The 14,960-nt window shown below is 41.4% G+C and overlaps 1 protein-coding gene across 1 annotated transcript in view; it reads right to left on the reverse strand.

Moving 5' to 3' along the window:
* Positions 1-11,485: 11,485 nt before the first annotated feature.
* The window catches only part of fer1l4 (fer-1 like family member 4), a gene marked incomplete at both ends in the record, with an annotated part of 68,670 nt that continues 65,195 nt past the window's right edge, over positions 11,486-14,960 (reverse strand). The window contains 5 exons of the mRNA XM_080727743.1: positions 11,486-11,666; positions 12,152-12,252; positions 12,675-12,970; positions 14,161-14,284; positions 14,699-14,816. Coding sequence (XP_080583869.1) covers positions 11,486-11,666; positions 12,152-12,252; positions 12,675-12,970; positions 14,161-14,284; positions 14,699-14,816 — 820 coding nt within the window. The remainder of the gene's footprint in view (positions 11,667-12,151; positions 12,253-12,674; positions 12,971-14,160; positions 14,285-14,698; positions 14,817-14,960) is intronic.

The raw sequence follows: 14,960 nt of genomic DNA on the forward strand, positions 1-14,960 counted from the left end.
GACCCTCTCGAACTCCCCCCCCCCCCCCCCCCCCGGGGGCCTGGGCCCCACGTTGAGAACCACTATGCTTAACCACATCCATGGCCTTATCCAGACTGTGTTCTACACTGACCAATCATGGCTCATAGCGCTTCGGTCTGCAGCCAATCAGTGAGTGCTGGAATGAAGCTGTGAAGGAGAAAACCACAGATTTTTTGTTTTGTTTTTATATATTATATTATACTGTGTAATTATCTTTTTTATTAGGGATGGGCCGAGAACAAATTAAAATGCAAACAAACAAGAAAGGAAGAAAAAAAGAAATTAACCCATTTAGAACGGGTACACATTATTGTGCATCATTATTTTATGCTTTAACTATTGAAAAATAGCAGATATACAAGCACGCTGCGAGCTTGTAGATCTGCTATTTTTGAAAAATCGTGAAAATTAGAATTTTGACCCGATTCTATAAGCGTCTTTTAGATTTTTTGAAAAAACCTATGTTTTTATGTCAGCAATCTGGCCAGCAATCGTTAAAGAAAATGTCCTTTTCACTTAAATGGAGCTCAGTTAGTCTGTTCTTGAGAGACTACTATGTCAGTGGTTCTCAAACCTTTTCATGTGAAGGACCCCAAAATGATATTTATTTGAGTTACAAAAGTTCGCTTTGAAAATACTTATATTCAAAGATTTGCACACATTTTCACGACTTTTTAAAAAATAGCAGATTTACAAGCTCACAGCGCGGCACCTGGTTAAAGCATTCAATAATTCTAGGCCTAAATGGGAAGCAAAGAAATGAAACGTGACACAATCAATCTGTTTTATCTTTTATCTGTTATCGGTAGGAGCCCAGAATTTCCACATCGGTGCATCCCTACTTTTTATAGTTTATAGTTTTGTTTTTTTGGTTTTGTACATGAATGAAAACAGGTCAAAACAATAGAAGCACTTTTTCCGCCAGAGGAAGCTGTTATCCATGCACACAGCCTGAGGCCTGTTCCGCTATCACTCTATTTATCAGAGACAGAACCAAAGGCCTGTAATCCGATTACACTGTCTCTCCGGGGACCAACAGCTACGGGTCTGTAACTCAGAGAGTGTACAGACGGAACCAAATGGACCTTCTGCATCCATTTGGTTCCATTTTGTACACTATCAGGCGTTAAATAATCACTGAGGGATTATACAGTGTAGATTGGGCTTCGGCTTCGAGGATATAGTTTAGTTCAAGGAACCCCCTGTATTATATCGTCACTGTCGGGCAGAAACCTCGTATCTCCAAGTTTCAAATTTGTACATTTTTTCGCAAAGTAAAGCCCTGCTTCATCACACAAGGCCGTCGCACAAAAGTAGTGAAAACAGCCGATCTACAAGCACACAACGCCTCGCGGTGCGAGGCGTTGTGTGCTTGTAGATCGGCTGTTTTCACTAGTTTAAATCATTTTACAAATCATGATAAATACAAAACAAACTGTTTTGGACATACAAGGTTTCCACCCGACAACGACGATATGCATTAGACCACAGACCCCACATTTGATTGAGGTTATTCAACTTAGAAGAAAGCGAGAAAGGAGCATTGTGAGTGTTTTGGTCACGATAAGCGATAACGATTATCATCCCATCCCTACAGTACTTGGGACCCCAATCTAAACTATTGAATCCTCAGTGTTGATCGATCTCCGGGATTGTACAAATGGGACTGTACACTCTCAGAGCTACGAGGCCATCTGGAGGCCATCTATCAGGCTCTTTATCAGAGAGGAAACAACAGAGCCTGTGATCTGATAGAAGAGGAAGTTGAACCGAGCCTTGTGTTCCTGCTTTCAAAGCCAGCCTGGTGCCTTATCAGCCTCCATCTGTCCTACCACAGACACAAGACACAAGCAGAATGTATGTCATGTGGCTTTTTTTTTTTACAGGTCAAAAGGGTTGTCTGTCCGTTTGTTTTTTAAGTTGCTTGATTCGATATTCAGGTGTTTTTGATTTGTCCGATCATCCGCCTCCTGTGTAAACCCATTCAACTTGTATCTCACACTGTGTATCTCAGTGAAAACTCACTCCCTAATTCTGATGGCTGATTATGTGAATGAATCAATCAATCAATCAATGAAAATAACAAAAGTAAATGAAAAATAAACATACACATTAGAAGGAAAATATCTGTCACCAGAAGGGTGGCATATATAAAGTATAAAGTGAATTTCAAAATATTGAATCAAGCAACTTAATAACTGTCTGGGGTGCTCACAAAAGCCTTAGTGGAGTTAAAAGGGAAAGTCCTGTTCTGGCGAAGCCCGAACTGGCGAAGTGGGGATTTGTCTCCTACCGTAGCGATCTGGCGAATCGATTGTCCACGACACTGCAAGCGGCGCGAAGGCCAGCGGACCTTGGTCCTGCTCTTCGCCCCCGAGCGCCGCAGGCGCGAGTGGCCGCGAAGAGCGGGCCAGGGCCGCGCGGCCGGCGGAGCGCCGCGCGAGTTACGAAGCTGTGGTGAATGCAATCGTTATATTTATGCCCAGGCCGTAAGGCCTGGGCAAGCGCACGATAAACGCCCTGTCCAGAAGACGTTCGCCAGATCGCTACGGTATCGGACATTTCCCCACTTCGCCAGTTCGGGCTTCGCCTAAAAGGTACGTGCCCAGTTAAAATGACCCTAGAGGTGTTATAAAGTGAAATACCCCTTTAAGTCCTACAACAACAGTATGGTACATGTTGATCATTCAAAAAAAGGACAGACAACTCAAGCCAAGACACCCGGTAAAAGTTGAGAGGTGGAAGCTGTCATCTTAACCACTTAAGTGATTTGTTGTACATCTAAGCTTGTAGATCTTCTATTTCTGCCAAAGGTTCTCCTACTTTTGCCAAATGTTTGCCTGTTTTGCCAAATGTGCAGCTATTTCTTTGCAGATTGTTCGCCTATTTTTCCGTTGTCCTATTATTATGACATGCCCAGAATAGGGATGCTAAATATAGTAGGTTTCACGAGGTTACAATGTCAGTTCCCTCTTTCTGGATTTTGAGAAGTTCAGATTATAGTTCAGAAATTTAAGTAAGTAAGTTTGGAAAAGCAGCAAGCTAAGATGGGATTTGAATAATGTTGTTTCCAATACAGTGTTGATTTTGACTGCAAATTTAGATTTAGTTTTAGTCATAAAAAATTCCATTTAGTTTTAGTCATATTTTTGTCATCTGAAAGGTTTTAGTTTTAGTTTAGCTTTTCTTAATGCCTGATCTTACACTTGATTGCATGCTGAAGATAGCCGATCTACAAGCTCGTTGGGAGCTTGTGGATCTGCTATTTTCAGAGCGCAACCAAGCAGAAAATGACCCGTCTTAGTTCTACTGGATCTCTTCTCCACTAACTTTTTAGTCCAGTTTTTATGTTGACAAAATTGTTAATATGTTTAGTCTTTAGTTTTAGCCATTATAGTTTAGTTTATATTTAGTTTTTAATTTTTATGTCGTTTTCGTCAGCGAAAAAAGGTAGTCGACGAATTTTCCTCATCGTTTTTTGTCGACAAAATCAACACTGTTCCAATTGTACGTACAGTAGTTGCGGTACTCCAAAGGTGAAAAAATTGAATGAGGGGGAGGCGGGACTTCTGCTTTAATTTGTGTGTAATGTCTAGGCTTCCGATGCATAGGCCTACTCCACATTTAGAGCAGAGTTTAATTCAAGTTTGGCTCCGTCTAACTACAATATGACATAATTCAGAGGTTTGGCAGGGCAGATACTAGGGCATTCACCAAATATTCGAATATTTTAATATCAAAGTCACTATTCAACGTTGTTCACCGAAGTCGAATATTCGCTTATTTTTATTTTTTTATTTTCTCTTTAAACAATATATAGTTTATAAAGCTTAGCTTAGAGTTGTCAATTCCCCTCAAACCTTTTTAGGTTTTGACCCCCAAAATAAACCTATTTGAACTGGGGACCCCCACCCTGACAAGCACTTGGAATTGTAGGTATTACATTTAATGTGACTCGGTTCCGCAGATAAATATTGTGAAACGCGTTGCGAGGCGTTGTGAGCATGTAGATCGGCTATTTTCACAATGTTCGCCTCTTGCTTACGTAATATTTGATAGTTTGGCCAGTCCTGTCGAATATACGACTATTCGAATACTTTGAGGTTGAATAATTCGAATACTAAAAATCACTATTCGTGAATGCCCTAGCAGATACCGCCACTAAAATCGGCTGTTCAGTGCTGCCGAGATGTTGTGACTCCCCGAACTGAACCGAAATAAACTTGTCTCTAAAAGTGGTGTTAGCCAACAGTCCCGTCTCACTGCCGGGTGGGAGGAAGCCTTTGAACCCTGTGTGGGAGTCTACGTGGCTGTGTTGACAGAACTGGTCTCAGTAGGACAGAGGCCTTGTTCACACTCTAGCCAAATCCAATTTGTTTCTCAATACCTTAAGGACAGACTGGCCACGCTGTAATCGGGTCACATCTGTGTACTATTTTTAGGTGACGCAGTCATACGACGAAGTATGACACAGGCTTCATATTCTAGTCCTTAATGTCCAGACAGGGACACATCTTTTTCGAAATGTGCTTTGTACATTTTTTTTTTTTTTTTTGTACAGGGCAGCGTATATTAATGGACATACAGTACATACATTATGTAATTTTACTGGATTTAGCGAGAATGCTAATTTCCGTCCGTAGTACCCATAATCACTTTGTAATCCCATTTCATACCAGCTATAACGTGGTTCAAGTATGAATTTGTTTGTTTGTTTTTGTTTTTGCTGTTCGGACAATTCAAATCAATGTAGTTCCAATTCTAGGTCAAAAATATTGATTTGGGCTGACATTGTGAAAAGAGAGGTTCGCTGTCTGTATTTCCTCTGGAGAAATGTGAATGTAAACAAATCATTTGCTGTCACTCGGTCACATGTCGTTGCTTTCAGGCAGAAACCTTGTATCTCCATAATTTCAACTTTCTATGTTTTTTTTTTTCATCCCCATAAATCATTGCCTTACTTCATCAGTGTCCCACAAAAGTAGTGAAAATAGGAGATCTACAAGTTCACTGTGAGCTCGTAGATTGTCTGTTTTCACAATTTCCCAATGCTTTTGGACATACAAGGTTTCCACGTTGGCAGCGACGATGCTGTGACTGTCACTCGGTCACATGTTGTGACTGCAACGTTTGAACTGTGTTTTGTTATTTGACCACTGACACGCGCACGTGTTCACGAGCTGTCAGTCTTTCTAAAAGGGCTTGACAAACTTTGTTGCGCACCGGAAATATCTGATCTTTCAGAGCTTGTGCTGTAGATTGACTATTTCGTAAAATCGCACTTAATCCAAACAAACAGGAGCAGGACAGGACCAATCAAATCTTAAAAACATACAGTATATCTAGCATTACAGTATGACATTATTGGATTAACCCATTTAGAACGGGTACACATTATTGTGTATCATTATTTTATGCTTTAACTATTGAAAAATAGCAGATATACAAGCTCACAGCGCGGCACCGAGTGCCGCGCTGTGAGCTTGTAGATCTGCTATTTTTGAAAAATCGTGAAAATTAGAATTTTGACCCGATTCTATAAGTGTCTTTTGAATCCCTTTAAGATTTTTTGAAAAAAAAACTATGTTTCTATGTCAGCAATCTGGCCAGCCATCGTCAAAGAAAAGGTCCTTTTCACTTAACTGGAGCTCAGTTAGTCTGTTCTTGAGAGACTACTATGTAATTTATTTGGCCACGGACCCCCATCTCAAAATATTTAGTTCCAGGGACCACCCAGAAGCAAAATTTTAGTTACAAACGTTCGCTTTAAAAATACATATATTCAAAGATTTGCACACATTTTCATGACTTTTTCAAAAATAGCAGATCTACAAGCTCGCAGCGCGGCACTCGGTGCCGCGCTGTGAGCTTGTATATCTGCTATTTTTCACTGGTTAAAGCATTCAATAATTCTAGGCCTAAATTGGATTAATAATACATTACGGATGGGCATCCGGGGAGATAAAGCTCTCATCCCAGCCCTGCAGAGCTCTGGGGTTGTCACTGGCAGAGCTGGCTGTGGTGGACGGCAACAAAGTACATTTACTTGAATTCTGTACTTCTAAGTAAAAAAGACATTGAGTGATTGTACTTTATACTTGAGTAGTTATATTTTTGGAAAACATATTACTTTCAGTGTGAACGTCCCTATTTCAAATTAAGTGAAAAACAGCAGATCTACATGCTCACAACGTGTCTGTGACATGTTGTGAACACTGCAAGCTTGTGATCTGTTGTTTTGTTTTTTGTTTTTAACATTCCTGGAGAATCTTTGAATTTTCGGGGGAAATTAGTACATTTTAATACACTGATATTAAAAACATTAAAAACATGCTTTGTTATTTGTACTTTTGAGGTACTCCAGTTCAAATTTGACCACGATTATCTATACTTTGAGTCAAGTACTGGGGTTGAGGACTTTGTCCAATGCTGGACATAGCTCACATGGTTGGTTTCCAGCAATGACTGATTTGAGTGGAACATTGAAACGACACATACGGTAAATCATAAAATCCTCAGTGGTGGTTCAACTGCGACAGTGTACAACTGGATACTTGTGTTGATACTATGTTGTTATGTGTGAGTTTGGTTACATTTTATACACTCTCAGAGTCACAATTGGATACTTAGGATTTTACAGTGTATTTGAAAAGTAACCTGTGTGCTGTGGTTTGCTGGTTTGAAACCCGTCCTGCAACTGTAATGAAAACATAGCCTTTACCTGAATATGTACTCTGTGTGTGTGTGTGTGTGTGTGTGTGTGTGTGTGTGTGTGTGTGTGTGTGTGTGTGTGTGTGTGTGTGTGTGTGTGTGTGTGTGTGTGTGTGTGTGTGTGTGTGTGTGTGTGTGTGTGTGTGTGTGTGTGTGTGTGTGTGTGTGTGTGTGTGTGTGTGTGTGTGTGTGTGTGGGGTTAAACGTTTCATTGACTTTAACTGTGGTCCCATTTATAAAATAAAATATTATTGTCCAATCACCATCAGGCTTTTATCATTATTGACTCATTTTATGATGTGTTATTTTCTGTGTGCTGTGTTAATACTCAGGACTCTGAAAAAACAGCTATATTTTAATTTATTCTATTATGTAATTTTGTGTGAATAATTAAATAGTCCAAGCTGTATGGTAGAGCAGAGGTTTTCAACTCGTGGTCCGTGGACCATTGGTGGTCTGTGCAGGTATTTCATGTTGTCTCTGGTCATCCATTCAGTAAATGTATGAAGTATAAAGAATTTTGTTTTGTTCATCATTTTATTTGGGAGAAACTTTAGTAATTTGGTATGTGTTTGATATGAGGACAGTGGAATTAAAAACATGATCAGTCACTGGAGGAGGCTTGTTTCCAAAAGTAGGCCTTTACTACAGAAGAGGATCAGCTCATTGTCTACAGCAGGGGTCTTCAACAGGGGGTCCCCAGAGTTACTACAGGGGGTCCTCCAAATCTTTGAGTGATAGAAACTTTTTTTAATCCTTTTTTTTTTATATTAACCACTTGAACCCTAGCGTCCATATTCTGAGAACTTAAGGTTTGGTGTATAGAGGGGAGAAATAGTACACCAAGTACAGAGTGAAAGGTCAAGTTTATTAGGTATTGACGGTTCAAGCAGTTAAATATCTGAAAACACAAATTTACATGAATTCAAAATACACAGATGATTTATTGTGCTGTCAAACTATTAAACTATATGGAATCTATGAAAAGGTTGTGGGGGTCCATGCTTCATCTCTCTCTCAACTAAGGGGTCCTTGGCCTGAAAACGTTGAAGACCCCTGGTCTACAGACTCTTTCAAGGGACATGTATGAAACACTGTCCGTTGTGTGGTTCTGGATGAGTTTTCAGACTGTAAAAGCTAAATGTAACGTACCTTTTGTAACTATGTAGTGGGCTATGTCTGAGCGTGGTATTGCCACACTGGCATACCTGAAGAACATTAGTTTTACAGTGTATATATAACAGCATTATGTAGAGGGCAAGGTTGGAGCCAGAACATGACACGAGACTGTCCCTGACCACCACTATAGCCAAGAAAAGACCTGTAATTAGCCTATGCCATGGTAAAAAAAAGACCACACCCAATGTGAAGTGAGCAGTGGTCGTGCTTGCATAACGTCTTCGGACTAGGATTTGAGTCTAGGATGTACAGGCTATGCTACACACACACGTTTTGCTATGGCAAAACGCTGAGGAAAAAGGCTACAGACACACGCACAGCCACTCTATGGAGCGGTTTACCACCGCTCAAAAAAATTCAATGGTGTATTTATATAGATAGCACCTTTATCCAAGGTGCTTTACATAGGTTGTGCATTACTGTACATTCACCCATTCATACACCAATGGCGGAGGAAACATTTCAAGAGTCTTGCTCAAGGACTCTTCGACATTAACTCTGGGGAGCCTGGGAACCCTTCGGAAACCCCTCAGACAGCAACTCTACTCCTGAGCCACTGCGACCACTTCCATGGACCATTAGAAGCAGTAGTGCACTAAATGACCTGCATGGTGACCTAAGATGACGAATGAAGTCATTACTGGGAAGTCTGAGGTCAAGACGTTTCTTTCCACAGAAAAGGAAATTAGAAACTCAAAAGGGGAAAATGTCATCTTCTTAGGAAATGTGGCCTTGATGACTCATACATATTGCAAATCACTATAGTTCAGTTAGCATGAGTTTAATATGGAGGTTTGTAAGAGGAATAGATCAGTGGTTGGTCCATGCCCTTTTTTGAGCCCTGGACCACTTTGGGCAATCTTCAAGGGTCACCTCAACCCAAGAGGAAACCCTTTGTGACATAAAGAAGGGCTTGTGACATAAACAAGGGCTCGATTTCAAAAGAGTACCGTTCAGACCCGCCCATTCAGAAAATCACTGAAATGAAAGGCAAGGCTTAGAGTTAATGCATGGTGTTTATTTGGACTGGAAGAGACACTGGGAAGACCAAGAAACAAGAAAAAAATGAAAAATGTGAAATTCATGATGGGGCCCCTTTAAAGGAGAGAAAAATCATACCACCAGTGTTATTTGCTCAGATGCAGAGGTGCTGGGATTTGATCTCATGACCTTCTGATATTGAGTCAGGAGCTTTTCCAACAGAGCTGCCATAACTCAGAATGTGTGAGCACCCAATGCATTCATAAAGACATTTTGAGTCACCCATGTATATGTTTGCATAGAAAATTCCAAAGAAGTGCATCATTGAACTATAGCGAGACTGGGGTTTGAACATGGCACCTCTGAGCTAAAGAACTAATCATTAGACCACTATACCACCTCTCAGGCTCTCTTGGCAGGTGTCTCTTATGTAAAATTTACTTTTTTTTTCCAAGGCTGGAATAATAGAAATAGGAGGGGGGAAAACACTTCAAAACACTAAGAAAGCTGTGCCCACTTTAAAGTGGTAAAGTGGTCTCAGGCTGGATTAATTATTGGGCCGGTGGGGCCGTTGCCAGGGGCCCTTGACAATTTACTATTAAATGCATACGTTAATTACATTTTTTATTAATTTTAATGTGTGGGCCCCTCCTCTGATGTCTACAGGTTCTTTCTTGGCCCACAGATGATCATCATGGCTTAAAATCCGAGCTTGATAGTGCGTGTCAGGAGGGAGAGAGGGTTGGGGGGGCCCTAAAAGATTATCGGCCAGGGGCCCTCGCGGAGATTAATCCGTCCCTGCTCTTCTGTGTGTCTATATGAAAATACTGTAGCTGTATATATTAATATTCCAGGAGGAACCCATTGTACAGTACTAATTAAAAGTATGATCAAATATTTTGTTCAATTTAAGCATATAAAGGCTTATATTTTGATCGTTAAAATACATGCTGATGCTGATATCTTAAATAACATCCTATGAGTCAAAACAATAATTCTACAATAAATGTAACTAAATGATAAACAATCAAGTCTTTCTTCTAATTTTAACCACTTGACTCCTACTTCAAATAGTCAACACCTTGTGAGCTTGTAGATCAGCTATTAAATGTTTTTCAAAATAATAAAGGCCCTTTCCCACTGCGCCCGACACAATAACGATACAAAAATAGTTGATGGCAGCGTCCACACCACAACAATAAAGCCGTCATAATTGATGTGAACGCCAACATATCATTATTCTCCTTTTGCACAAAGTAGTGCAATGCAAGATAGCGGGCGCCAGATCCATTTGAGTCACACCCTACCACCACTTCCTGTTCATCCACAGAGCATTGATTCTAGTTGTTTTCTCCATTAGATTAAAGTGCTTTCTTTTAGCTTTTTTCAACTTTTATTACTTGTCAAAATACATTTTATTTGTCTGCCTCATCTTTTTACCATCCCATGTAATAAAAGTTGAAAAAAGTGAAAAGAAATCTAATGGAGAAAATGACTAGAATCAATGCTCTGTGGATGAACAGGAAGTAGTGGTAGGGTGTGACTAAAAGGGATCTGGCGCCCTCTATCTTGCAATGCACTACTTTGTGCAAAAGGAGAAACTGCCTTAAAAAGGAAATGAAGAAGAAGCGGTATAGGGTTTAGCATGGATGAAAATAGGGCCCCTTGTGTCCATATTTTGGGGCGAACATTTGGCAAAACCAGAGGATCTATACAAGCTCACAACATGTGGGACTTTCGGCAAAGATATTGAGAAGGAAAACAGGAAGGGGCCTAGCATAGACCTCTGAGAGACTCCGGTCAACTAAGTATTTTTAGTTTATTTTTCCCGGAAATGAAAACCCTACTTCATCATACTACAGCGTCACACAAAAGGTGCAGGAATAGCAGATACAAGCTCAGAACGTGTATAAAATTATCTACATTGCAGTATTGAAACTTTTACAGTACTTAAGTAAAACATTTGAGTTCTTTTTTCCAACACCGTACCGTATTTGATCCATTGGAACACAGGTTGTTTTTTACATTTCCTTAAGAATTAGACGTTCAATGTTTCCACTCAACAGCAATGATAGAGAGACAGACCTTAAAGCCTTAAACGGCCTTGCACCACACTATATTTCTGATCTGGTCTCCTGCCATCAGGGTAATTAGGTCATCTTGCTGTCCCTCCAACAAATTGTGTAAGTAAAGGCGATAGGGCGTTTCTGTAATTGGCCCCACACTCTGGAACAATCCTCCACTATACATTAAGTCCTGCTCCACCATTGGCATGTTTAAATCCACCCTAAAAACTCATCTCTTCTCTATTGCTTTCAGCTCAGTCTGAGGAAATGGACTATGGACTCTTCTGCATTTCTGTTTAACTATATTGCTTTCATGTTCTTTTAAACTTTTGTTGTATTTTTAGGAAGTATTGATTTTCTGATCTTTGAACCTTGTTGTTGTTTATTAAAATAGATATTCTTTTTGCCATAATTCTTGTACTAAGCTATTTGTTATGGAAAGCACTTTGGGTCAACTACTGTTGTTTTTAAATGTGCTATACAAATAAAGGTGACTTGATTTGACAGACAGTCTCTCTGTGTGTCTCTCATCCATTGACTATGAGGCCAGAGATCTGCTGAGGCAGGGTGTAGAGGATGAGAGCCAGGAACAACGTGAGGATGGCCAGGATGACCAGAGCGATGATGTACTTCTTATACTTCCTCCAGATGAAGAAGATGAACGTCTTCATGGGGTTCACGAACCAGGAGAAGGAGGTTTTAGGACGACTGGAGGGGAGGAGAGGAGAGGTTGTTAGATTTGACATTATATTGATAATGTAACAATCACTATACATTGGCCCAACACTATATACAGGATGGAAATACAATAAAGACGACACTTAATTTCATTGCAGTATGTGTGTGTGTGTGTGTGTGTGTGTGTGTGTGTGTGTGTGTGTGTGTGTGTGCGTGCGTGCGTGCGTGCGTGCGTGCGTGCATATTAGAGTTACAATAAACCAAGGTAAAGTTACAATAACTATCTCTAATAATAGTTCTATTAGTTTGTGTATTAGTCAAGTGTGTGGGCAGCTGTGTGTGTGTGTGTGTGTGTGTGTGTGTGTGTGTGTGTGTGTGTGTGTGTGTGTGTGTGTGTGTGTGTGTGTGTGTGCGCGTGTGTGTGCGTGTGTGTGCGTGTGTGTGTGTGTGTGTGTGTGTGTGTGTGTGTGTGTGTGTGTGTGTGTGTGTGTGTGTATATGTGCGTGTGTGTGTACTTTGGTTTGTCCAGGGGTTCTGGTTCTTTCCGGGCCCGCCCCACTGGGTTAGCCTCCGCCTCTTCTAGTGTCACCAGCTGAAACTCTGCCTCCACCTTACCCTGAAATGTAATAATAATTATTATTATTCATAACAATAAGAGACGCAAAATTGTGGGAAATCGTGTATGGTGGAAATTAGTGTGGCTACGGTCAAAGGCCTAAGAGTCAAAGGCCAAAACTTGAATCGGCCTGTTTTATAACACCACTAGGAGGTTGATTAAACCAATTTAGCATTTCTATCTTGGCCTCCCGGGAGAGTTTCTCAAGTTTCACACCGATTGGTCCATCCGTGCCATTAGCTGTTCACGCACGCACGCGCGCACACACACACACACACACACACACACACACACACACACACACACACACACACACACACACACACACACACACACACACACACACACACACTGACGGACGAACGGACACGAGCACAACATAGACTGCTAGCGGTGACAATCATCATCATCATAATACCAACCATCAGCAGGTGGGTGTTTCCACTGTTGTCGGTGAACTCGATGTCCTCCGGTTTCATCTTGCCCCGCTTGCTCTTCTTCTTCTTGCCCCGTTTCTTCTTGGCCTCCTCCTTCTCCCTCTCCTCCCTCTCGATGTCCTGCTGGGTCTTCAGGCGGGTCAGAGGCCACCAGCCCTTCATCCTCTTGGAGCGGAAGATGGAGAAGCGAGGGCCGGCCCGGTCCTTGGCCATCTGGATGGAGCACTTATCTGAGGACTTGGCCGCCCTCACCATGTCACTCAGGGACAACTCTACAGAACCTGCAAGCAGGGTCGTCACAAGGGAGGGGGAAGTGGGACTGAGTTACTAGGGCCCAAGGTGGAGGGGCCTTAATTATTTTATACTTTAGCTATGAAAAATAGCAGATCTACAAGCTAACAGCGCGGCACCGAATGCCACGCTGCGAGCTTGTAGATCTGCTATTTTTGAAAAGTCGTGAAAGTGTGTGCAAATCTTTGAATGTATTTTTTAAGCGAACATTTGTAACTCAAATTTTGCTTCTGGGGGGTCCCTGGAACTAAATATTTTGAGATGGAGGTCCGTGGCCAAATACATATCATTTTGGGGGTCCTTCACATGAAAACTTTGAGCACCACTGTCATAGAAACAATTTTGAAATATTAAAAGACACACATTACACACACAAAAAAAATGCAGATCTACAAGCTCACAGTGTAAGCATGTATATCTGCTATTTTTCATTAGTTAAAGTACTAAATAATGCGTAATAATGCGTTCCCAGTTTAAATGGGTTAAACCCCCTCCCCCTATGAAGAACATTCATGGGGGGCCCGCAATGAATCCTTGTACCCAGGGCACAGAATTTGGTGTGACACCCCTGTGAAGTAGGCTTTACTTGAAGTAAGTAGCAATACCACAATCTAAGTAAATGGCCTGTGTTGGCCCCAAAGAATTGGCCCAAGCATGGCTGCTAACATTTTTTACCATGGAATGAATTTGCAAGTGTGACTCGCGTTGCGACAACCACACTGCATCATGAGACTGACCACTGGCGGAACAAGTCAGAACCGGGCCTGTAAGCAAGCCACAATGATCGGGCCCCCTTGCGTAAACAACGCACTGCTGAGGGCTAGCTGGCTTGTGTTGACAAGTGATTGATGATGACATAGTGTGCACCGATGGGCAGCTGAGCTGTTTAGCTTTCTTTTTTTTTGCAAAAGCTCACAACACCTCACGCTGCGAGGCACTGTGAAAAGGTCAAGTTTATTACGTTTTGACGGTTCAAGTGCATGTTAAATATCTGATAACACAAATTGACATGAATCCAAAATACACTGATGATTGTGCTGTCAAACGATGAAACTATGGAATCTATGATAAGGATGTGGGGGTCCCTGCTTCATCTCCCTCTCAACTAAGGGGTCCTTGGCCTGAACACGTTGAAGACCCCTGGACTAGAGCGTATTGTTAAAGTCAATAGAGTTTTTACCCAGGAAGTCGTTGGCAGCGATGCGGTCATAATCCCACACCTGAAGAGTCAGAACGGCAGGCTGTCTGAACTCTGACTCCTCCAGCGAGAACAGGGACTCCTTCTTCTTGTACACAACCTCTTTCTACACACACACATGCACACATACGCACACACACGCACACACGCACACACACACACACACACACACACACACACACACACACACACACACACACACACACATGCACGCACGCACATACCGGAGATAAGAATGGTCCTTCTTGTGTTACACAACCTTTCTAAAGAATATTTGTAAAAAGTATTTGTCATAATTTGTTCAGAATAGTTTAAAGCAAATAACATTGTAAAATATGAATTGTTAGGAATGAATTGTGAAATAAAATGGCTGAGAGTTTTGCTATTCAGACCTATGATGTATCGTCTACTAACCCGAGCAGATTCTCAGAGCATAATTTCCGAACCTATACCTGCAATTTTTGTGTCATCATGTCATGATATATTTTGTGTGCGTGTGTGCGCGCGTGCGTGCGTGTACCTCCGTTGGGAGGTAGTCAAATCTAAAGACAAATCTCCAGTTAAAGTTGCCCTCTCCAGTCAGTGAGTTGAAATGGACGTCAGTCTCCTGCTTGTCTCCTTCCAGACCCTTGATCCACCTAATAGCAGGAAAACACACTGTAATACCATGACCACACCGTCACTTCGTAAAATAACATTACAAATCTAAAAGAAAAACATGCTTCTCTTAGCCTGACACTCAGCCTGAATTGCATTTTGTTTCACTCCATTATTCAGTCTGA

Source organism: Nannobrachium achirus (assembly GCF_963921795.1).
Source record: "Nannobrachium achirus genome assembly, chromosome: 6".
Classification (NCBI taxonomy): Eukaryota; Metazoa; Chordata; class Actinopteri; order Myctophiformes; family Myctophidae; genus Nannobrachium; species Nannobrachium achirus.